Below are 26,791 nucleotides of genomic sequence, written 5' to 3' on the forward strand. Positions count from 1 at the left end.
TAAATTATTCATTGTAGCCTTTTATGTAGAGAAACAAGATATTCAGAAAATAATCCTTGACATGAACGTTAAAAACTGAGTCGCATGCCACTGTGGGAAACCAGAATTTGATCCTGAAGCATGGAAATCTCTGTTTGTAAAATCTCTATTTGCAGACACGGCACAAAGACATTTCTGTATTTGAGTTCGCGCAGGTTTTCCTACATCTCAGAAGGAATTTTGGCCCACTCTTCTTGATAAAAACTCAACAAAGTTTTATATTTCCTGGTAATCATATTCCAAAGCTTCACCTCCCTTCACAGATTTCCTGCAGATCTGAAGTCTGGAGACTATATGATGTTTCCTGTTATGTTCTTTTCTAGGGTACAGCAAAAATGTTCGTGGGTCAATTTGACCCGGGCAGTGTTTAATCATGCAATAGTGTCAGAAACCAAAAAATTCCTCCAAAACATTTTTTTATCTGATTATTAACTCCAATAATAACAATTTCAATCAATATTTGTGCAATGATGTTTTATTATTTCTCAGAAATTAAGGATCAATGACGACAACCTGCTCATTTACTCATTTGAACATTAAAAATGGAATTTATATTTTTAATGTGCACTGAAAAAAACCTAGACAAAAAAAAAACTATAATTTCGTTGAAATTGATCTTTGGTAAATTTTTTTATATTACACTTTTTTTTTTCAATGGTTGATCTTTATAATTAAACTTGAAGCACACATAATGTTCAGGGTCAAATTGACCCACTGATTAAAATCAAGATAAATGAGTCATGCAGAGAGTATTTATGTTTCCCTCCACATCTGCTGAGTGTCCACTCAGTGTGGGTGGAGTTTGTCCACGGGAACAGAAAAGATTCCCGTCTAAAGTTGTATGAACACCTGCTTTCTCGCAGTTTCCTAGTGAAGTAAAGAGAGTAGTGAGAAAGTGGGCTTGTGTGTGTCGGCGTGTGCATGTAGGTGTGTGGTGTGTTGTGTTTGTGTGTGTGTGGTGAAATATGGTTCATAGCTGCAAGGAAACATACAGAATTGGACATTTTAAAATCTTTTTTTGCACTTTAACCTGACTGCCGGGTCAAATTGACCCGAACAGTATCGATGTAAAAAGTAGACCTAGGGGTTGGTGCAAATTAGTAAATGAATACATTTTCAATTTATATGTAGAGTGCACCTATTAAAACAAATAGACAAAGTTTCATTCAAAAAAAATAATTTCAACTATTTTTTTTTACAATTTTTAAACTTTAAAATGGGTCAATTTGATCTAGAACATAACAGGAGGGTTAATGCAATTTTACTTCATTAACTTGGTGGTAAATTTTGATGTCTTTGTCTTGATGGAAGAAATGATTCTTGTCTGCGATTTTATGGCACATTTTCTTCTCTTGGTCTCTCAATGCAGTTAAGTCCTTCTTTGCCTCTAGCAGAAAACCAGCCCCAAAGAGTAATGTTTCTTTAATTCTTAAGTTTCACAATCAGCATTCCTCCTCCACCAAACATGGTGGGTGAAGACAAAGGGTTCAATTTTTCTCTCATCTGACCACAGCACTTTTTCCCACGTGTCTCTGACTCATTTAGATGTCTAATAAAAAGCTGGCATGCCAGTGCTTTTGTCTTGCTCATGATATTGGAATGAAATAAATTATTGTAGGACAAGTATGCTTTCTATACACACACACACGCACGCAATTTAAAGAATTTGTACTAATCCAAATTCTGGTCTGTTCTGGTCACTGAAATACTTTTCGACTTATTGGTGTAAAAAGTTTATGATTTAAAAGAAAAAGTGACAAAAGGACAGAAAGTTGCTAACGTTTCTGTTTTCTTTTAGACCAGACAGGTGGCCAGAGCACCTTTCAGAGTTGTTTCTTCTCTCCATCCTCAGGGAATAGTCAGACTGCTGGACTGATTGGGGTTGGAATGAGAAAATGTGAAGTGGGAGCAAGAGAGGTTGTAATGACCTCAGGTGACATGCAGCATCTCTGTTTTGGGAATGCAATAAGATTTAGCTGCCAAATCCCTCCCTCCCACCAACAATAAGCACATGCAGTTTCGGTCTCCTATAGAATACCTGCCACTCACAAACATATACGAACGGAGAGCTTTATTTTTCTTTTGAAAATAACGCTGGGCCAGCAGTTCTGCAGACAGAGGTCAATGCTATTTTGAGCTTCATTTTGAACTTTTAAACAGATTTTTATACTTTCTTGCCTTTTCCTTGTTTTCTCCTGCCACGTCAGTCACCCACCTACGTGGTTTGCATATAAGCAGTATTCACCTACATCAATCATGAACCTTCACAAATAATATTTCAATCAGAATTGCTTGAAAAAAAGGTAATGTTTGTTTTGGCTTATAACTTTTTGATCCACAAGAAGGAATATTTCATCTGCGTGCTGAGCTCAGCAGTTTGCCAAATAAAATCTGGTGTCACTCAAAACCCTACTGTGCCTTGTTACTGTGTGAAAATGGCTATGTTGGCAGTGTAAAAGTACTTTTCATTAACCTTTAAACATAAGGCACTCTGACACTTAGATTTAAACTCAGTACTGTCTGGCTCCATTTCCTAATGAGATAGAACTGCAAAAACAAACACAGCCATGGCTTCATCGTCAGGTGAGATGTTTTCATTAATGGTCTCTTGGTTGGAAAATTTAAAGCAGCCTCACCTAGTAGCATGAGTTCTTGCTTCCTGCTGGAAGTTTTTAAATGAATACTACAATATGTCAAACTGGTGATACTCATGTGTACTTATTTGTTTTTGTCAGTGATTTATTCACTTATTTATCATTTATCCACCAACAGCAAGTGTTTTTAATGATGTACAGTGGAAAAAAATAAGTATTTGATACAATACTGGTTTTTCATGTTTCCCTCCTAATAAAAAATGAAGAAGTCTGTAATACTTCTTATGGAGCCACTCCTGAGTTGCTCTGGAAGTGTTTCACGTCATTTTCATGCCAGAAGCTCCACAACCCATCTTCAAAACTCTTACTGAGGAAAGAAGGTTGTAACCTGTAACCCAAAATGTAGCGATGGCCCATCTATCCTCTCCTCAATATGGTGCAGTTGTTCTGTCCACTCTGCAGCAATGAGGTTCAGCAAGTTGTTACTCATAATGTGGCCAATGTTTGCATAATTGGATTTTAATGGACTTGAGAAGTTTCTGTGTCAACTCTTGCACTATTTCTTGGTATTTTGCATAATATAAATGCAAATCAACCCCTTGTAATTGTAAGTGTGCGGAAACATGTGCCTTTAATGTATTTCTCTGAATAAACAGTACCAAAGGTTAATTGTTTTTGATACTTGTTTATGCAAGACAGGGATTCTCCTCATTTGTTTTAGAGTATATATACAGTATGTGTGGCTGAGGTACTACTAATGCTGTGGGACGTTGTTTTTCATATTTCAAATGTGGAGACAGACTTTCTTTATTTGGGAAAAGAACAAAGTCCATAATTTAACTAGAGCAATTTGGACTATTTTTCTACACATTGTGTGATCAAAAACAAAAGCTGTTACTAAACAAAAGATATTTATTAACAATTTATTTATTTTATGTAAAATAACTTCAAGCTATACCGAATATTGTATCTCTAACCTTTGCAGTTGATGTCTAGTTTTCAGTTGTATTTGAATTAGTTTCAATATTGAAGATTACAGTGTCATGAGGGAATGGGCTATGTTTAGAAGAACATGGTTGTGCTCCACAAGAAAATGTTGGCTTGTAAAAAATAATTTTTAAGACGTTGTATTGCCTGAAGTCTGGGTCTTGCTGATAGAGGCTCATCCACTGTTGTGAAGATGTTTTTCTTGGTTATGTAAGAAATAAATCAAACCATATTTCCTAGAACAAAACTGGAGAAAATGATGGCCTACATTAATGTTCTTTTGGTTTTTGTTTAGTTGTTTGGGCCTTCTTAACCTCTCCCTATCCTGAGCCACTATTTCACTTTCCTGACTGCAGAGTAGTTGTCAAATTTCTTCTTCTCTTCCAAATTCCCTTTTGTCAGTGATGAAACAATCCAGTTTCTTTCGGCTGTTGCAATCAGCATGTCTCTGAATATTGGCTAAAATTGTCTAATGTTACTAGCAAAGTTCATACCATTAATACTACTTTAAATACAATGATGACATGATTTTAATACTTGCAGTAGGGGAGCAATCCATCTATTGACTCTCTTTATGTATTAGTATTTATCATATTGTACATGTAGCACACATTCACCCAGAGCCTGTTATAGACAGAATAAATACCCTTTATTACCGCAGTGATGAATCCATGGTTAGAATGACAGAGATGAACAGAACAAGGATCGCAACCACAACTGAAACTACAGGGTGGAGATGGATGCAAGCACATTTACAAACTTCACTCATTTTTACTTTCTCAGCTGAATTTGCAAAACAGATAAATCATTGAAACTCCAGAAAGTTCTTTCTGTATGTACAATATGGTACAATAAGAGAGTGGTTAGTTTTCTGTCTACTGTTAAGCCCTAAGCTATACTGTGTGTTGGATTTAATGTTCAAAAGTTAGATTGCTCTTCATGTCCAGAGACCATTTAAAAGGCTTGGTAAGTCATGTGTATCCCCATATCATAACGTTACAGATAAATCACACTCAGAGAAACATTGAAAGGGATAAATGCACACTGCTCTGCTAAGCAAAACAGTAGTTTTATAAAAATTACTCTGAAATCCTGAGAGCCACATTTATTGGCACCCTGTTAAAAATGTGTAAAAAAACACATTAAAAAGACATATTTTTAATTCCTGTAGCCTAATCTCACATTGAATAAATGTAGAAAAATACAAGCTCTAATTTGTTTAAGAAATTGCCTACAATTGTCTACATCCATGATTGTCTAAAATCCAAAACCCTTTGAAATTAAATGTAAGTGACACATTTTTATATTCACAAGTTACTTTTTCTGTTAATTTGAACTTCTATCAACTTCTCATTATTAATCCATGACTTTTTGCCTCTCTTGATATGAAATGACAGGCGGTCATTTCTTTCAGCCACTGTCCACGACATTGGATAATGAGGCATATTTATGTTGCCTCCATGCACAATGAGTAGGATGATGAGGGAAGTAAAAAATCCACAGCTCAGTGCTGCAGCAAAGAGATACATTTATGTTGTCAACCACACTGCAACCATCAAACCATATCTGCTGTATGTGCTAACAGATTGTTTGGGGTTCAGAAAAAGCTTTTTCTATACGACCAACACAAACATAAAAATGTAGGGATTGTTAAGCTAAGCTAGGGTTAAAATTAAGGAAAGTCCTGGGAACATTGCTTAGAACTCATAGTATCATAAATGATCAATTTATTTAAGGCTTTTTACACATAATAATTCACCATGGGTGCCAATAAATGTGAAGGCCCTGAATGCATTTTGCTGCGAGACTCTCAATTATTTCTAATTGCAGAAATAAACCAAACAAAAAACTTTACTTAGGACTTTTACTTTAAAAGCCAAAAGAGTCCCATTAGATACCAGTATATTGTTTGTGTTTTAAAGACCATTTCCCATTGGATATCTTTTAAAGCAAATTTATCAACCAAGTTGGATTAAGATCGTCATTATGCATCCTTTCAATAATTTAATTGTATTTATAGATGCTTTTTTTTTCTGCACAGATATGATGATTTCTGTTTTGAACACAATATAAATATCATTCTGAAGTGAAATTATTAGATTCCACTACCTATTTATGAAAATGCATTATCACAGTTAGTTTCAGTGGTTAAATTAAAAACTTGCTGAATTGACTGATTTTATATTGTGCCTTTCAAGTCAAGCACACAAATATATAGAGAGTACAGACACATTCATCTATTCAAACTCACACATTTATACACCAATACATGGATCAGGAGGCAACTTAGGGTTAAGTACCTTGCCCTGGAGCACATCAACATTATGACAAGAGGAATCTGAAATCAAACATGCAACCTTTCGATTAAAAGATGACTGCTCTACCACTGAGCCACAGTCACACTAGTGTGCTCACTTGTTATGATACCTTACTTTGGGAAACAATTGTATAACTTTACTAGATTTAAGACAAATGTTTGTGCATCCTGTGTAACGGCTAAACATTTGTATTACTAATGAACATTGTCAGAGTGGTCTTATGATATAATATCTATGTTTTGGCATTGCCTGTTGAGGGAGCTAAGTCTGACGCAAAACCCAAAGTGGAAAAGTCTACAGCTATTTGATTACCCAAATTAAAACAATACAACATTCACAGTGATCTGATTTTGGTAGTTTCCTTTGTTTCCACTCAATTTCTTTGGTCTTCTTTTCTATCCTGTTATAGCCTTGTAAAAATCTGCCCATCATTCTACACTGAATCCTCTGATATGGACAAATGGTTGCTTTAAAGAGGGAGTAGGAATGCCAATTCATCTGATTAGCAAGGCAATATATCGATATATTGAAGATATAGCTTCAATATATTTGAAGCTACTGCCATCTTTTTGTAAGTTGTTGATGACATTAAAATCGAGAACGCAAAAATTGCTTAAAAATAATATTTCCATGTATCAACATTGCATTTAAGATTTACATAATTTGCAAACAGCTGAATTTTATGTCTTAATCTCACATACATACTAAGTTTTTTATTACAGGCTTGTAATTAGTTTATATCTTCTCATAAGTTTAAGTGTTTACATTATTTAACAATTGCTTATTATGATATGATTTATTTACAAAGTTGCTGAAGAAAATATTTTTCTAATGAGACACTACAAGCCCATCTCAAAACAAATGGCTGCCAAGTAGGTGGGTCGGGGAATACACTTCTCCCTGTCTCTGATTTCCTTTCCAAATCTCTCTTTAAAGTCTGATTATTTACACCTCCTTCCTTCTCTGTCTTTCAGCAGCTGGTTATGTGAAGTCCTTGGAAACAGCCTCAATGAAGTTAGGAGCTGACATGAGGATGGTGAAAGTGCAAATGATGGAGAAGAGAGAGAAGGCCACCAGACACAGTCGGTCCACTACGGCAGCTGCAAACTTCCACTCACTGCAGATTGCCTCAGCTTCGTCCTGGTCCCGAAACCTCTGTGCAATGTATGACACCTCCTCCAAGATGCGCAAGATCTCAGGTGGGGGGATGCCAACTCCCATTCCAAGACTTCCAACACCACAAACTCCCCCCGGCGGCTCAGTCTCGTCACCCATAGATCCATGAGTGCGTCCGCCCAACGTGACTCCAGAGTCGCTGGAAGGTGGGCAGTGTGGACTCTCCATGGGATGGTAACTCCCAAAGTAGAGACTCATGGAACCATTGGAAGTGCCTGTTGTGCAGGGTGGGCATGATGCCTGTGACAGAGGCACTGTGAGGCTTGGCATTGTGCCCATCTCAATGGAGCTGGTGCTGGAGTGATGCTGGGAGGTATGGCGATACTTGTACTGTGGCCTCTTGCGCTCCTCACCAGGTTGTTTCATACGGAGGAACCAGGCACACCAGTTCAACAGAACCACACGAACCTGAGAAGAGACAGACTGTATCAGCATTTTTTATGTCATTGATATTCTAGTGCATGATTTAGCAGATATGGTTTGCTCCACTCACTCACCCACTTGGGCATCTTGCCCCCATGAGGGTCATGATGATGAAACTGCAGGACTATGACAGTCACCACCACAGACATTCCCACAATCATCATTGTGCTGGCAAAGTACTGAGCTGTTGGGTAGAAAAACAATGCTACTAACTTTTACTGCAAACTGTATAGTAAAGTATTTCCCAATTCTGGCTCGCTCTTGTAACATACCACTCTGGAGAGTTCAGATACTTTATTCTTCAACACACGAGTTAAGTGTTACATTTTAAAAGAGGCTTTTGCAGATCTTGATACCAGACGCCTGAATAGATTTACTCCACTGAATTAATTACTGAATTTGGTGATGACGTTACAGTTCACCTTAAACAAAAATTAAGGTGAAATTTTACATTATAGATAAAAGATGTACATAACCCTAACCACAACATTGCCTGAATGCATTTGTCAGTCTAGACTTAAGCATTTTACTGTAGAAAGTTGTGTATTTTCTGAGCCAGAACTGAAGTGCAGAGTTTTTTTTACCAGAACCCAAGGGCATTATGTACTTGGGCAGCAGTCCTGAATTAGAAGCAGACCTGTCCATGATAATTATTTAATCTAGGCTTAAATTTAGGTTTCAGGCCAACCTTTACTTTAGTAAACTAAATAAATGTTATGGAAAGGTCATGCTGTTTCCATTGTTGACAACAAATATTGAATGCATGAGGCACTTTTTTTTTTACCCAAAACATTTAACATATGATCAACTAAAGGATAGGTCTTCTCGAACATCCTGAGTCAGTCACACTGACTCTGCTTTACATATTTGTTTTATGACTACAACTTCTTATTCTTACCTCTAGCTCATGCTTACAGTCAAATTCTTGCCGCGTTGAAACAAAGTATAATGAAGAGGTGAATAGTTTAAAAGCTTTGGACAGAACTACAGAAATATACCAAGAAATACCAAAGACAAAATTTTTCTTTTTTCCTTAAATTTTGCATGATGCTTTTCATTCTGTATTTACGCAGATATAAAAACGTTGTATGCACACGCAAATACATAAAATGAAACCCACCGATAAGCGGTACAGAGTCAGATGTGGCAGGCATAATCTCTGCTACCAGAAGCATGAAGACAGTGAGCGAAAGCAGCACAGTGATGCCTGTGTGACAAAGACAGAGAGACACAAGGGAAGAGAACAAGATCACAGCAGCTGAATATGTGATCGGGGTCACCGGTGTGTGAAAGTCTTCCTGTAATTACATATTAATGTAATCGATTTTCATGACAACAGTCATTTGTCAGTTTGTGGCTGCTTGATGTGCCCAAGGTTGCTTAAAAAACCCCAGAAACACTAACATTATGTTTATGCTGATGGTTTTCAGAGAAGTAATTTTACAGAGAAATGACCACCATTACTTATAATAATAATAATAATAATAATAATAATAATAATAATAATAATAATAATAATAATCTTTATGACTTCATGTTGAACATATGTTCACAATGTTTACACTGGACAAGCTAACTGGTAAATCTTCATTTGTAAGTTGCTTTGGATAAAAATGTCTGCCAAATGCACCAACATAAACATTATCTGATATGTTCACTGCATCTAAAATATGGTTCATTTGTGATTCCAGCAGTCTCCTCTCACCCACCCAGAGAAATCTTTTCTCCAGAATCTGCTGGCAACAGGAAGACCAGTAAAGCCAAACCAGAGATCAGCACACAGGGAATGAGCAGATTTAGTCCATAATAAAGAGTCCTGCGGCGCATGGTGACTGTGAAGGTCACATCAGGATAGGGCTCCTTACAGCACTCGTAATACAGCTCATTACGCTTGGCTGGCACACCTGTGGGAGAAGCACATCCACAGAGATAACGGTGTCTTTTACAGCTATAATAAAGTCATTTAGGTTAAAGATTTTGAAAATAAAAATTTAATCTAAATGTGGTAGAAAGGCCAGCAGAAACTTAGAAACGGAGATCTAAACTAAAATGCATAACTTGTCACTTTTGCAGAAGCCTAAGTAGGTAGTACCGTTATGTTTAATGTAATGTACCAGTTTAAATTGGTGGAAAAAAAATATAACAGACATATACTGTATGAAAGTGCAGCTAACCATTAACCTCAACATACATGACTTTGGTACATGTGATAAAACACGAGAGTTTGGATTAAATTAAAAAGCTTTCAGAGAGCATGTATTTTAGTAGGTCTAGTGTTATGGATTGAACCAACAATCTGAAGGTTCAAATGCCAATGATCCGCCTGCTATCCAGCATTTTCCATACTAGGAGTTAATCCTTTCTATTGATCTACACCTTAAGGTTATTATTGATACAGTAATGGATGTCTACCCAGAGATAATGTTATATTCCTATAAATAATGACCCTCCGTAATGACCTACAGCTCAAATTCTCACCTAATTGGATCATTTTTAAGGACACACTGAGATATTGGCTGGTGAAAGGAATCTTCTGAATCATTGCTGTCCTAATTGGTGAGCAAACAGTCTGAAACGAAAGATTTTATGTTTACTCTCATCAGTGAAAGCAACTCAAGCTATGTATTAGCTAGATGCATCAGCAAAACCATGCTTTAATGGGAAAGACTCAAAATTAGCTTTTCCAGTATCAGTGAGGTATTTAAAAAATTGAGCCAGAGAAAGAACAGAAGCTGTGCAATACTGGCTGCTCTGTGCATGAAACAGCTTATTCAAATATAAATAAATAATGATCAATCACAGACAGGCATCCTTCAGTATAGATACAAGTTAGTTATTTAAAAATTCAACATTTCTCCCAGTAAATCTGAGATTTTTCCTTTCAAATGTTGTATTCAATGCAGCTCTAAGTTATTTTTGAATGGATCATGTAAAAAGAAATCCATTATTGGTAAACATATTAAGTGTGCAGAAAAGTTTAAAAGCCATAATCTGTCATGTAAAGGAGCTATGTAGGTGTTTCCTTTGCAAAAACACCTTTGTTCAATTTTACTGTAACAGTAAGTATTCAGTGAAGCACAATAGTGTTTAACCTGGCCATGTTACTAAATTCTTGTTTTATTATATGTAAACAATTAATTTTGAACCTAGTTAAATGTGCAGTTTACCCAGGAAGAATGAAAATCATGTTCTTATTTACAGTTCATAAAACTAAATCTGAACAAGCTTAAATTGTATTATATCAATTTTGGCAAAATGAGAAACAAAATTTTTTTTTTTACATTGACACTCTTTTTGCCCCTTTGGATAAAAAAACTGAAACTTTATATGTCAGTATAAGAATACAGGCTGTGCACTTGTGAAAAGAGAAAGAAGAAACTATATAATTTATGGTCAATATGGAAAACCCCTCCCTCAGATCACTGAGCTGAATCTTATTTCCTTGACCCTGAAAACTTTCAAGTGAAGAACTCTGAGTCTGTCAGTGATGTAAACTTTATCCTGTCCTTATTTCAACTTTGTATTAAAAAGTTATAGACAGAAAAAAAGAAGTGGCTGAATCATTTCGTTTTTGATGGAAGAACTCTCTCACCTTCAGCGCAAACTCTTGAGATGGGCAGTGCAGAGCTCACATATGGTGTTGTTACATGCCTGCCTGAGTGTCACAAAATCCCATTGCATACCATCTGGCCCCGTCTGACACCCATTTCCTGCTAATTGTTACAACAGGGGGTCTTGACACAAGGACCATCTTCTGAATTGTCCAGGGTGGGAAAAAAAACATCATGGAAAAAAACCAAACAGTCCTAAACCCCCAGCACTAACACATTTTTGTGATGAATACTAGATATGTGTTATTTTGATTTTGAATTAAATAGCTCTCCACAGTCCACACTCTCCTAAGTGTGGGCTTAGATTTGGACACTTTGAATAGTGTCCAAATCTTCCAACTATTTCTCCTTCTTCATTGCATTATGTTGAATGATCTCCACTTCCCTCGCCGCCTCTCTACATACTGAGAACGTGATGCAGTTTTTTCTCCTTTTAAGTATGTCCTGGTAGAAGTCTGTTGTTCTTCCTGAGCAGTGAGGCTATAGTAACGCGCTTCTTAATTTCGGAATTTCAACAAAGGATGTACCAAATGTGTTTTAGTTACAAATTTTTAAAGACCCAGTTTTTTATGTTAAGTGACAGAATTATTCAATCAAATGCTATAAATTTTATTTTATATGTTACTTTTATTTCAGTAGGCAGTAGGTAAACACATTATGTAATTACACACAGATATCATCATATCTGTGTGGATAATTTTCCACTTAGAACAACATTTATTGATTTTATTTATATCAGACAAATAACAAAAAAAACACTTTTAATACAGAAATGTAAACCTGATCAAAAATATGCTTAATATTTGAATAAAGGTTGTTGTTTTCAAAACATACTTTTAAGCTGAAGAACGATCCTCACTGGAATGCATATTCTAATTTACAGACTGTGACTGTGCAGTGGGACTGATCTACATTTATTCTTTTTGAAGTCTTTCACGTAGCATTTTGATTGCTGTTGATTTTTATTTAATTACAAGGCTTTGACCTTTGTAAGAGTTTAGACAATTTTTAAAATTATATCTCCCCACTGCTCAGCTCCAGTGATGTAGCAAACATCGATGCCCACTTACCCACGAGGTCCCACTCTCCGTTGGGTATGTAAGTGGATGTGTCCACATCAAGCATCTGCAAGTCCAGTAGCCAGCCGTTGTGAGTCCATGAGCCGAACTTCAAGTCACACTTCTGCACGTCAAAGGGGAACCAACGCACATCGATGTAACAAGTGCTCTTCAAGATGCCCGGGGGAATGTACTGACAGTGACCAGAAGCATTCACCAGGACATTGGTGTGAAATGTGGCATCAAAGCGCTCATCCGCACTGGAAAGAGGACAGAAGGGACCTTTGTAAATTTCCTGTTAGCTAATGTTCAAGGTGAAGTTCAACATATTTATCCCTGCAAAAACAAGACATGCCAGTCATCCGTTATAAATAACAGATGTTTGTGCTTTGGAACAGATATTTGAAAACTCCAAAGTAATTTCTGTTCAAATTAAACAAACATATAATTATTTACTCAGTGAAATCCCCTGTAACCAAATCAGCAAAACCAGATGCAGAAAAGTTCCCCAAACAGCTGCTGAAACAGTAAAGGTTTAAAACGGATCTGGTCTCATTTGCACAATTTTAAAACATGAGTCAAAATGAATTATTTACCAGAACATCTAAAGCGTCTAAATTGTATTGATCTTAAATTAGCAAGTAAACATTCTGGGTTATGCAGTCACATTGGAAAAAGCCTTCACGTACCCTCTGCTCTGGTACTCTGGTTAAACTCTAATTTAGCTTTAATGAGTTGTTCTGCTGCTGCTGGTGAGAGTTTGAACCCTGAAGAACCAAAGAAAAACTCTGAACTCCACAGTCCACAGACTAGAAAACACTTGCAAATATTTCTAAATTAATTCACATTTCTACTTTAAGACAATAATGTCACAAGGAAAAAAAGCAGTGCTGGAGTATTTTATTCCATATTAATATTTTTCATATATTTGGGTACACTACTATGCTGAAAATAAATATTCCAACTCACTGTTAATTCCTTATCAAGCAACTTCTAAAAATAACATTATGAATAAAGAATGCTTTGAATGGGCAAAATAAAAAGGGCAAATGTCTATATTAAGACAGTAAAACTATAACGGTAAACAAGATTATTCAAAATTAGTAACAATATTGATTTGGATACTATCATTAAAAACTGCTGCATATTTGCCAATGGCTGTATGAAGACATTCAAATCTGACACTATTTTTTTTTGTGTGTTTTAAAAGTCTAAACTCTGCTTCTCTTGTCATTCACATTGATTAGACGTATCTTTTTTTATCTGCAGTGTGTTGTGTTCATAAAGAGACTGCAGTTAGTGGGATTCTCATGCGGAAACAATATAAAATGTCAATTTCAGTTTCTCAGATGACTGACGAGAAACATTGAACTTTTACACATTTTAATCTTTGAGATTTTTTATTTCCGTTCAAGACCCTTGGGTTTCGGCACAAAGTGCTTTTATGCAATGTACACATAACAGGTGTTAGAAATGCAAATGGACAAGTGATATCCCTGAGAGAGTGGGGAGCCCAAAACCCCCCACAGACACAGTCACTGGAGAAAGAGCACTGTGAAAACCTCAGCGTGGAGCAAGAGGGAACCAGAAGCTGATCCACAGTGACAATGGTGGTAGTGATGGTATCCTGCACTGTGGGACATGAGTCACCAAACTCCTCTCTCACTCACTCAACACTTACTGCTATCCACACATACACACACGCACACACACACACACACACACACGGTATGACGTCTGGAAAACCAAAAAGGTAAAATCATAACAGCCTTTTAAATTGAAAACACACTTTCCAACATTTCTGTGATCCAGTGCGGCTCAGATGGTTTTACAGAGACCATAAAGTGTCTTAATTCAGTATAAAGACTGAATTACATTACTGACCAGTTAATAATAATAATAATAATAATAATAATAATAATAATAATAATAATAATAATAATAATAATAATAATAATAATAATAATAATAGCTTTTTTAATGAGCTTTCTAAGCATATTTTATCATATGTATAGGCTTGTATATAAGGGCTGTAATGATTCCCCGAATGATTCAAGTACTTTGATTATTAAATTTCTCGAGGAAAATTTATTTGCCTTCATTTATGTTTTATTATTTAGCGCACCTTGCTCCGGCAGGGGTATTATTTGCGTTGCGCAGCGCTCTCAGTTCCACCTGAGTTGTTGATGAAAGCTAAGTGTTAGCAGCATAACATCCAATTTTCAAGTTCGGCCAATGGGGATTTTATTGATTGATAATAATGTTCGGGTTTTTATCGTTTTTCGAGGGATCTATATGAAAGATGATGCTACGAATATCTTTGAAAGTTGTCTCTTCTGTCATATTTCTTAATCATATAAGCCCTAAAATGGTGAGTTTTATTTCGCAGATGAATTGAAATAAATACGGTTTTGACACCTTTATTGAGACATATGAGTCGAACTTTTTACAGTCAGTGTCTGATGCAATTCCCCGCTTTTTCCTTTAACACCATAATAGCTTAACACATTACAAAACAGAGGCCCATTATGTAGAAAATGTTATATCACCCTTAACTGTCCAGTCTGTTAACATAGGAGAGGATGCATTATAATTTCTGAGACTGCCAATATCTGCATGCTCTGTCTATTTCCCCCAAATATTGTGCTATTGGTATGAAACTTATACCAGAAGCTCAGAGAATACATGTGTTATGAAGAATACATGTGTTATAACTCTATTTCTCCATGTTAGAAATGCAAAAATGTTCTTTGCATTTTTGGCAAAGCACATTATTAGCCTGCCGATATCTGCATGCCCTGTCTATTTCCTCCAAATATTATCCTATTGATATGAAACTCATAGGGAATGCACATATTGGCAGGCTAATAATTTGCTTTGCCAAAAAATGCATCTCAGAGTTAACATGTTACATTGTTACAGGTTAATTTTATAAACTACAGAAAAGTAACTGTCAGGGATTCTCAAATATGAAAAATTGGGCTGATGTTGATATCCAATAGTGATACTGCTGTTATGTTAGATTTATCAATATTTTATTTGATCAATTTTTAATCCGATTACTCAATTAATCGTAAGAATACTCGATAGAATACTCGATTACAAAAATATTTGTTTACAGAGTTTAAAAACGTTACACGTGGGGCAGATTACCAAACTAATTTAATTTACATAATTTCTATTATAGTAATACATACTAATATAAACCTTCCTATTTAATGATGTATCTGTTTGAAAAAAGTATCTGTGACCGTTATTTTCTTATTAAGGTTATTTATCTTTTATGTTTTGAAAATATTTTGGGTTTTTTTAATTAAAAATGGCAAAAAGAGACAAAAAAAGAGGGTTTATTTCTCCCTGGAAGCTTTCAGCTTTTCATAGTTGAGAGCACCTTGAGGTCAGTGCCTCCAATTCAAGGCTGCGGCGTTGTCAGAACCATCCATCCATACATGTTACGTCATAACCCAAAAACTAAACGGTCCTCTGGGAAACATGATGTCAGGCATTCTGTTTGACAGCCTTAAAGTGACAAAGTTCACTAGCTGCAAGAACAAACTGCATAAACATTGAGCTAAATGTTTCCAACTTAAAGTAGGATATTTTTAATCCTGTAGATACAGATCCGTAGAGCTGAACGGTTTAGTTTTATCTTAGAATCACAGAGAAAGAACAGGAAGGGGGAAAAATAATGATTAGTCAGGGTAAAGATCTGTAAAGGTAAATGACCCACTTTGTTCTTACAGAAATCCAGGAGTGCTCATGCTATGATTAAAACATGAGCATCAACTTGTGTATGTATCACAACTTCTCGTGTCTACTGCAAAGCTTTTAGATACATCCATCCATCCATGCAAACTTCATGCAGAAAAATCTGAGGGCAAGATTCAAACCCAGGATCTTCCTACATCAAGACGACAGAGCAACAACTGTGGTGACAACAGCCTGCTTATATAGTCAGACATAAACTCAGTTCTTCTTTTTGGTGCTATAAAAAGCACATTCCTTACCAACAACAAGCGTTTTTGATAAAAGAAAACAAATTGAAACAGCTACCTAAAAATTTGTGAGCCTTATGCCAAACCTTTCTGTCACCTGAACAGAAATAATCTATATGCTCTACCAGAGCTTGACGTCCTTCATGTGCCTCATCGATCTCCAGTCAAGTAAACCATCGACCACTGACATTGAAAAAGGACATGAGCAGCTTGCATGACTGTTTTAGAAGCTTATACTGTACTTTGTATGCAAGTGTTTACTCCTGATTCACACAGGCATTCACAAACAACTGTCCAAGCATGGACTCCTGGACATCAGGAGCCAATGTGAAGTTCACCGTTAGATCTATTAAATGTAGTTGACAGATCTGCCAATAAAACCCAGAGTTACCTTTTTCTTGATTCATAACAGAATCTCAAAATAAAGGCTGTTCAAATCTGTCTTATAATATCACATTTGCATCATTCAGTCGGGAAAGAAAAATTAAATATCTTCCATTCTACTTATCAAACTGAGTCATTCTGGCATCAGACACAGTAATTACTGAACTGGAACTTTCTGTTTGCTAATCATAAAGCAGAAAAGATGCAAACATGGTGATTAGCAACATATTTTCCCCAGGCAGTATGTATAGACTTGTGGTGATTAGCCATATGATTTCTCCAGGCGGTACATGGACACAATGTGAATGGTAAATACATGACTCAACAAATGCATTGGAACATTCCTTGCATTAAACATTATTGTGTTACTCATAATAACTGCTGTCACGTCAGGACAAAATAGCCAAAAATGCATCAAAAACATTATTTCCGTCTCATTCTGCTTTTAACTAAAACAAAAGGCCTTTCTTGGGTCTTTATTGGGATTGATTCTGAAGTTGTACTAAATAAGCTAAAGTAAAATTCCTTTGTCTGGGGTTTCCCTAATTAAATTAAATTGTTTACTCTTTGTAAATGCAGTACAATGTAAAGCATGAGTGCAAAAATCCTGTCCTACCATTCTTCAATTTTTAGATGCATCCCTTCTCCAACAAACCTGAATCAAATGAACTGCTCGTTATCAGCATTCATTCTGTGCATTGAGAAAATTTAGATATTTGATTCAGGATTGATGGAGCAGAGATGCATCTAAATGTTGTAAGATAGTAGCTCTTGCGAACTGGACTGGGGCACCCCTGATTTAAGGCATGTTAAAAAGCTTAAGGATTATTCACAAATACCCATGCCTTCAGAACTTTCCAGTCACAAGTTTGCATGTATGCAAACATAAATATTGTAATGCCTCGGCACTAGCTGGCAATAACACTTACATCAAAAATTCAGGCAAAGAACGTCTAGAGTATGACTAAGTTTTCTGTAAGAAGAAAAGGAGGAAAGAAAAAATACTGTGCATCCAAACTATTTGGATAATTTTGAGTTGTTTTCAATTTAGTACCACTATCTACACACAGTTATGGTTCTGGAGTCTTTTCCATGTCAGTAACCTGACTGGTAAATAAAGGACCTGTTTTCAGGTTCACTGAAAGCTATTACACAAACAAACTTGACCACAGAGTTAATAGATCAGTTTTCAATCAATTTTCTGCAACAATTAGTTAAAAATGTATAAACACATTTTTAAAGAGCATCCTTAAAGTTCTACAATGCAATTTTAAATAGACATTTGTTATCACTTTGACTGTATACAAAATGGACCAGGGTTAATTTGCAACTTTTTTGCGAGAAAATGCAAGAACTATTCCGATGTAACACAATATTTATTGAGAGGGAAATGCAAACAAATTGTGAGGGAATACAAAAGAAAAAATCTCCCATGTCCCCTCTGGATAATGAAAACTATTAGCAGAAAATGACACACATGTAGAAAATGTTGTTTAGTTGTGGCTAATAGCTAAGAGAGCAACTGTAAATTCGATCTACTGGAACACATCAAAAAGATGGAAGAATTCCCACTCAGGGAAGACATTTTTAATCTTTTTTCCCTTATAACAGTTTTGTGTATAGTAAATAGTTTTGCTAAATATGAGCAAAACAATTTTTTTGCTAATAGTAGTGAGAGCATAGTGTGTGTATGCTTTCACTAGTTCAAAATCATCATCACACATTGTAATCACTTTAAATGCACTTCCTGAATTGATCTCCAAACTGAGCTCTATGAACATCATTAATTTCAAATTAAAACCAGATCAATGAGTAAACTGATTGTGAGTTCCCATCTGAGCAGCATAACAACAATGAGTACATCAGTCTGTTGTTCAACACAGTCACACTCCTTGTTATTAGTTGCATTCACTGTGTAATGATGTGTGGTGTGTTATTACCTCCCATAATTGCATTATAAATCATTTGTATACAAGGAGCAGGTAATTAATTTGTTGCATGCAAAAAGCTACTTCCACATTTCTGTTTATGTTTATAACCAGATTTTAAGTATGAGAAGAGTTTATAGTGAGCTTTTGTCAACAGCCCATATAAATGCTGAAAACAAAAAATGTTAATTTTCTACTAATGGGAAGCTGTGACCTCGCTAATTTGACTGTAAACTAAATATCTGCCTATTACCTCAGTTCCAAGCAGCCATTTGGGCCAAGAGTTTTAGCCAAAACCAGTACCAGAACCTTCAGAGCCAAACTGAAACTGTGCCTGTGGGATGAGTTCATATTTTCCAAATGTGAAACGAAAAATGTCTGACAAATCCAAGACTGACTGAAGTAAAAGAACTATTTATCTGGACTGACTAACAAATACGCATTTTGGAAGCGACAGTTAAGGGGTTAAATCAATCAATAGTTTTAAAGGCGAGTCACGATGTCAGTAAGCTGCTTACACGCATTACATAAACACATGGCAACCAGTTGTTCCTAGTCAACATTATGATTATCACCTTTCAAATCTAGACTCTGTCATGAGTATGTCTTTACATACTTACAGTATATAAAAATTTTACTTAATTAAACTCACTGCAATGATTATGAGCAACATAAAAAGAAGATCTGCTTCCATTTACTGAGAAGGACAAATAGCACCTGAACATTTCCTGAAGTTTGATTTGTTCTTTTCACATATCTAAGAAGTTAGCAGAGTAACAACACAACAGAAGCCATCTGTCAAACAAGAAAGGTTGACCACAAGAGGAGAGCAACAGTAAAATACTGACACTTTGATAGGCTCAGTTAGATGAAATTATTTATAAAGGTCAGAAACAATAAAATATGGTGGAAAACGCAGATTGAAAAGAGTGAATTATAGTGAAAGGGTGATTCATGAAAGAGAGGAGAGACAAAAATAAATTGTGATGAAAAGAGAGATGGTGAAGGAGGATGGGCAGAGTGGGAAAGTGAAGGCTCATGGTGAAAGGCAGGGATGGGACAAGAGAGGGGTGTAAGCAGAGAGATTATGTAGGTAATCCTCATAGGTCTAAAAGCTTTGCTTCTAAATGTGGGTTAATACGCCCCAACCTTTGTGTTTTTTCATGTGATGTGCATGAAGAAGTGTGTTTGTTTGGGGGAGATGCAGACATGGAGAGACTAATCTAAGGGTTCTTTCATTCATTCAGCAACATCAATGAGGACCACCTGCAGTGAACTCTCTTTCAGCTTTAAATGGTTTCTTCAACTTGAATCATCTTTAGTCATACAATTTCCACTCAGCTAATGCCAAACGCTTCATTTTCTCCCAGGCATAAACTATGTGGGAAATACTATTAGCTCTTTTGGAGGAAAATGACCTCACCTGACGAAAAGCACCAACATGATCAGAATCTCAAAGTGAAGGGAAAACTCAGCATCAGAATAAGGGTGTTTACCTCAGATAATACAGTATGAATCTATTCCTTCCTTCTTTCCTTCCTTTCTTTTTTCCTTCCTTCCTCCCTCTGTCCATCTATAACTCCCTAATGATTCTAATGCAGTAAATGGATAGTTTTCATTATTCTGGTTTTGATATCTAGCAATAGTAATATTCACTACTAGCTTATTCAAAAGGAATAAAAATAAATAAATCATGCATAAAGAATATTTGTAATCTGTATTATCCAACCTGGCAAGAGGACCTTAAAATTTTTTCATTTAATTTATTTAATTCAATTTATTTAAATTATTGCTTGTTTTCGTTCTTATTGTCTTTCCCTTTTTAAGCTACATTAGACTAATTGTCTATATCACTAAAGCACTGTCCAATTTGCATGTAATTTACATAAATGTAAATTTTCTACAGGTTCTTAAACTTATTTCTCAGTGGGTTTGATACGATTATTTATCGCGTCAGATCTAAACTATTCACATAATGTTAATGTTTGCTTACCAAATACTTGCAGAAACCGCCAAAGAAGAAAGCTCACAAAAATATCGCATCCAGAAAGTGATGCTTTTCAAAGATATTGTGAAAAGTTAACAATTCAGTGTTTCTGGATTCTTATTGAATCCTGAGTAACTGCTTTGATCATCACTTTGGCCAATCCTCTGAATTTTATGAATTTGTTAAGTAATTTCTGCGACAATTAATTAGTCCTCAAGACAAGACACAGCATTAAACGGTGGACAACTTACAACTGACCTCATCAAATAATTCCTCTCCTACTTAACAGCTGAACATCACAGATTTAATGAATAAACACTAAACAAACTTCACACGCCCTGAGTGTGTATAGGAAGAGGTCACAAGGTCATCATGACATGGCGCAGGACTTAACAACTCATTTCAGATACTAAAAATAGGACATGTAAATGTAAATAAATCATAGTAAAAAGCTAACAGATCTTTTTGATATGAAGGCTCTCACAATTTTTTGATAACTAATGTTTCTGCACCAAAGTGGTTCTTAATTATTCTATTTTTTGGGAGGCAATGGGGAACTCTATAACGATGAACATCTAGGTTTCACATATCTCACATTTTCAATGAGTTTTGCATTGTACTTCACAATTACAGCTGAGCTGTTTTGCCAACCAGAGGGTGATGAAAAGTGGAGCAAGTGCTCCTGACATCACACTTCATTGGCCTTTTCTAATTCATTACCAAACAAACATAATAGTAAATAACTCTAATCACATTTTTGTACACTGAAACAAATAAATCTTGAAGAAAAAAGTTGCCAGTTTATTTGCTGTAGAGTACTGTCAAAATGCGTCATTTGGAGTATTTTGTTTGGCATAAGAAAAAAAAAAGAGAAAATATATACATGGGTCAAGAAAGCGTGGTCCTGACCTGTTGTAAAGAAGAATGTCAGGGGTCCAGATCTGGTCAGAAGGGAATCTCAGGTTCTGGACACCTGGGTAATTCTCTGGATTCCAGCTTAAGTAGACGTCTGTCCAGTACTGAGAAAAACAGAACAACTTTCACCAGAGGCAGAGAGGAAACAATATTATTAAATGTTTTTAAAAAATTAAAACATATTTGAAAGAACACAGTTAGATTTCACTAACACAATCTTCATGACTTGACACTCTTCATACTAGCAACATGATCACACAAAGCTCTTCAAAATTATTGAGTCATAAAATGTAATTGAAGCACATTCAGATGTTGATAATGTGTCCCTAAGAAACTTTGACTCACCAGCTGGAGCCACGCATTGGTCATTAACACTTGGTTTTTCTCATCCTGGAGATGGGAATAAAAGCAAAAAAACAGAAAAGGAAAAGAAAATAGATGATGTGGTGTACAGCAAAAAAAATGCCGTCAGTAAGTCAACACATAGTTTCTTCAGTTCTCTCAAAGACAAACTGTTGACATGGCTGCTCTGTTTCTGGGCATTGCAATGAGCATTGCTGATCCCAAAGGATCTAAGCAGTAATGATGAACTGGAGCAGTTATCTCCACAGTAGCTAAATAATAGAAAAGCAATATTCCAAGGATAACACAAGCTTCACACATGAAAAGCACAATGCTTATGTCACTTATGAATAGAGTTAAAAACATGCATCCATCCCTTTGGCACATAAAAGCTTTACATTTTCACTGTTTTCAGCATTTTTGCAGGATACAACATCAGTCCTAGGAATGCAATGTTTTCCAGTTTGTTGTGTTTTTAGTAGCCGTTGCCTAAATGGATAGTTTAGTTCAGGCTGTGAACTAAGTTAATAATTTACACATGGTAGATATATCTCTCATATCTTTACTTTTCATATATCCAGATTCCTAGTGGCAACATCATGCTGTGGGGATGTTTTTCAGCAATAAAAAAATGTTTTTTCAATAATAAAAATATTAAATTCCTAAAAATGTTCACTTTAGATTCACATTACGAAGCTGATCTCTACTCTAAACTGGCCAAACATCGCTTCACATACACACACACAATCAGTTTTCCTCACCACGTCTATAATCTGCAGCAGCGTGAGGCCGAGCTCCACCAGGATAGGAGCTGAATCATTAACAACAGGTCTCTCTAATCGATTGTAGTTCGCCAGCAGCTCCTTGTACAGCTTCCTCTGGTGTTCCCCCTGCAAGGAACCTGCGGAAATAAAAGAAAAAAGAAGTGTGGTTGGAATTTTTGCATCCATTGCATTTTCAAAACAAACTAATTTATTTCAATAGCGCAACAAACAGTGTTATGACTACTGACTCTTCGGTTATGGACATTCCTTAATTAACTAATTCCTAAACCAATGACCCATACCCAGATCAACAATGGTTTAGGCTGTGATTGTTTTTCTAAACTCTTCAGTGTTTTGGCTTGAATTCTGTCTCTGATTTCCTTAAAAAGCTCTCCTGCTTAATTCTAATCCAGAAAAGTGATTTAATGGGTCTTTAACCTTTTATCCTTTGCTGTCATCTGCCTCCAGATGGATTATAAATTACTTGGTGAATTTTCAAACAAGCTGCCACTTACTCTACCTCATCACTTAATCTATAAAGACTGTGCCAGGATGGGTTTTGATGTTCTGTTCCTGAACGTCCAAGGTTGGTTTGCAGGGACGAGGTCTGTATGTGTTGAGGCAGAAGTTTTGTTGAATAATGAATAAATAAACACATGCTGACATTTGCACTAATATTTGCTGACTGTAGCACCTACATGTGCACACAGAGTGGCAGTACTAAGAGTTGATATAATCTTACAATCTGTGGTGATCAGGATGATGTGTTTGTTGGCTTGCCTCTCATCACCCCAACAGATCCTTTTTTGCATAACTTTCCATATGTATTTAGCACCATGACAGACACACACACTCACACTGCTTTCTTTTATACAATGCACTATGTGTCAGAACTCTTAATTAATTCAAGGCTCCCAGACAGTACTGGAAAAGTTTTTAATTTGTTTTTATTGTTTTCCAGTAACCAAAGCTGCATTTGACATTGCTTATGTGTGAAAATATGGTCTAACACAAGGTTGGGTGTAATGCACTATGTGTTGTTTTTTTTTTCTTCAAAGAATAAGAAGCTTGTGATTAAGGAACTGGTTCTAATGTGCTGTTGCCAAAGGGCCACAAGTCTTTGAGTTCAGTCTTATGGCAAGAAAATAGACTTGCATAACTTTGGCATTCCTATGCATTTTAATACCGCTTAAAAAAAACTTTTGGGTGTATAATGTGTAATTGACAGGCAGACAACAGCGGCTCTTGATATTAAAATTACAGTGCTTCCTGCATACACACATCCAGTGAGGATTCTGTTCATAAATGGTGGGTGGGAGGAACCAGCCAATCAAAAATAAACAGGATATCATAGACAGATAACAAGTATGAATGGGAAATATGGGCAAAGAAATGAAAACATAGCAGTGAAGCTGTGGAGAAAAATGTGAAGAGACATGTGCCTTTGGTCTGCGTGGTGCTGATTGGTCCATTAAGATCGTAATGAGGAGAATTATAGCAGAATAGAGCCTAAGGTCAGAGACAGAGGAGCTATGAAAGGCTGCTGAGCACAACAAAACCTCTCTGGAAGCTCTTATGAAGCTACTAGGTGTACTGTGAAAGATGGATTAAGACAGTTCACGCAGAAAGATATTTTTGCAGCATTTTTCTTGGTCTGCCAGTAAACACGGTTGGGTTTACAATAGTGGACAAGTCCTTAAGGCAGTTTCTCATTTTAATTCTGGAAAGACAAAACACAATTACAAGCTCTCAGCAGAAGGAGCAGTCATAAATTTGCCCATAAACGCAGAATAAGATGTTCAAAGACACATGTACACAAATTCTAATGTCGCCTCATCAACAGTTGCCATCCTGCCAACATCACTCCTGCACCTCTGTTGTGTTTTATTACTGTGATGTGTGAACTGGGGCAAGGAGAAAAAAACTAAACTAATAAAGTCAGTGGAGAAGAATTGAAAACTTAGTCTCTGGAGCTGCTTGTATCATAAAACTGTGTTCAATGGGAATTAAATAATTGGATAAATTCAACCACGACAGCAACTTTAATTCAAAAACAAAACGTGTGCACCGGAAGCTCAGGATGAAGGAAAAGATCTAGGAGTATTATTTTTAATAAACACACTAATGAAGCAAATATAAGAAATTGGCCAAATCACACAGAAATCCATGAAGAAACAATCAGCCACAATACTTAAAAGTCTCATGAAGTGCGGTGTAGAGGTGGTGAGGCAGACGCTGTAGACCCAGGATACGATAAATGAATGATTTTAATAATGAATGTCCATAATAACACAGTTCAACATGGTCCAATACAACGGGCAGCACGACCGAGCGGAAACCAGGGCTCGACGCCGGTAGCAACCGTTACACAAATGGATGAGACGACGGACTGAGTACAAAGACGACAGACTGGAAGTCAAATGAGACGAGGACCCGACAAAGACACAGACACACAGGTGACACTAAATACACAGGAGGTAATCAGGGAACGAGAAACACCTGGGAGTAATCAAGGGGAAGACAGGACAACACAGGAAACTCAAACACAGAAAAACACGGAACATGAGAAAAAGAGACAGAAGAACGGAAATATTTCTTATTCTGAGAATTTTTCATGCATTTTTTGTTTAATTGTATCTAACATAAAACATGAACACCCCCTCACATGCGTGTGTTTACCAAACCAATTGAGCCTAATAAAACGCAACAAGCTAAACTCAATAAAGATATCATTTTAACTACAAGATTTACAGTGAAACATAATAGATCCAATGCATGCCAAAATCTGGTGCGTACTTTACCATTGATTTAAAATCATTCAGAAACCATGTTAAGATTCTTAATATATTAAGGCCATCTCAGGAAAAACAATCTTTAAGTCAAATTGTTCCCACACGTTGAGCGTAGAGCCATGACTAACTACAGCACAGCTGCTCAGGCACACGTTGTAAATGTGCAGAAATGAGCTCTGGTACTTTTATCTAAATTAAATCTGTCTATTTTAATAAAAAAATCTACTTTTTAAAATTTAAAAAAAGTCTTGAAAAGTTGTTTTTTTTTAAATGAAATATTAACATAGCAGAACCTTATTTTTTGCCTGATTGTTTTGGACCCATCACTGAAACGTCTGGGTCAGACAAGTAATTTTAAACAGTTTAGTTTGCTCTTTGCTCAGCTAAATGAAAAATTTCAATAGTGGCTGCTGATATCAATATAGCTGTGAGAAGCCAAAGCTGTACCCAATATTATAATTCAATTAACAGTCCAGTCCAGTGTTGGGGGCAAAGTAAAAAACAAGACTTAGAGTTCTTCTGTGTTTCTCCAGAGAAAACTAACAGAAACAAGTAATTCAGCTTCTGTGGTCAAGTTTTTCTTAACAACTGAGGCTCCAAAAAGACCAAACAAGGGAAATGATCTCCATACATTTTGAATGAAAACTAGACAATGTTTCATATAATCTCTATATCATCTTTTATTGTGATAGCACTCAAACTTAAATAACAAAGTGCAACATGTGGAGATGTCAAAGTGCAACGCCTTCTTTCCAAAGTTTGTATTCTAAGGATAAGATCATCTGTCCAGCTATGCTCCTCTCTTTTCATCTACAACTTTCTAAAGCTTTCTAAAAGCTTTAAGACTCAAAATAAACAGCTTAGAAAAGCACAGAAATAATTTATCTTTTAAAGACAATAATGCATCGTCTGTAAAAGAAGGGGGAGAAAATCTGGAAAATGTTGTGACTGACAGCCAAACTACAATTCCCTTCCTATTTTGTTATTATTGAAATATTTTAATTAGTTGATAAAGTCACTTTGCTTAAACCTTGAGTGTAACTTTATCCCTGACCTGTTTTCATAATGTTGTTTGTTCTCTGTTGTTCTCTAATAAACCTGTATATATGATGAGATTAAAAGCAGGTGTACTCAATGACTAATTAGGAGACTTAAAATGACATTGGTTAGAATAAAGTCTTTTGAATTCATATGCACACAACACTTTTTAAATTTTTATTTGTGAAAAATTTTGAAATCCGTGCATCCTTTTGCTTTCACTTCACAATTATGGGCACCGTTAGAATGAGTAAGAAGGACTGACAGCTGTGTTCAAAGTGAGATACAGATGGCAGCAGCAACCTTTCAAGAGAAAAGGCATTAAATCTATATCATAAAACTTTGATCTATTACCATCTGAAGTAAGAAAAAGCACATCAACGAGAAGACTGGTGGATGGATGGATGGATGGATGGATGGATGGATGGATGGATGGATTG

General features: G+C 36.0%; 1 protein-coding gene across 1 annotated transcript in view; it reads right to left on the minus strand.

The window, feature by feature from the left end:
- Positions 1-4,247: 4,247 nt before the first annotated feature.
- The window catches only part of LOC102220971 (neuronal acetylcholine receptor subunit alpha-7-like), a 30,209-nt gene continuing 7,665 nt past the window's right edge, over positions 4,248-26,791 (minus strand). The window contains exons 2-9 of the mRNA XM_014472806.2: positions 22,519-22,658; positions 21,761-21,805; positions 21,410-21,519; positions 12,219-12,466; positions 9,247-9,441; positions 8,658-8,744; positions 7,612-7,721; positions 4,248-7,522 (exon numbers count right to left, since the gene is read on the minus strand). Coding sequence (XP_014328292.1) covers positions 6,920-7,522; positions 7,612-7,721; positions 8,658-8,744; positions 9,247-9,441; positions 12,219-12,466; positions 21,410-21,519; positions 21,761-21,805; positions 22,519-22,658 — 1,538 coding nt within the window. The 3' untranslated portion in view covers positions 4,248-6,919. The remainder of the gene's footprint in view (positions 7,523-7,611; positions 7,722-8,657; positions 8,745-9,246; positions 9,442-12,218; positions 12,467-21,409; positions 21,520-21,760; positions 21,806-22,518; positions 22,659-26,791) is intronic.

The sequence above is a fragment of the Xiphophorus maculatus genome, chromosome 23 (assembly GCF_002775205.1).
Source record: "Xiphophorus maculatus strain JP 163 A chromosome 23, X_maculatus-5.0-male, whole genome shotgun sequence".
In the NCBI taxonomy this organism is placed as follows: Eukaryota; Metazoa; Chordata; class Actinopteri; order Cyprinodontiformes; family Poeciliidae; genus Xiphophorus; species Xiphophorus maculatus.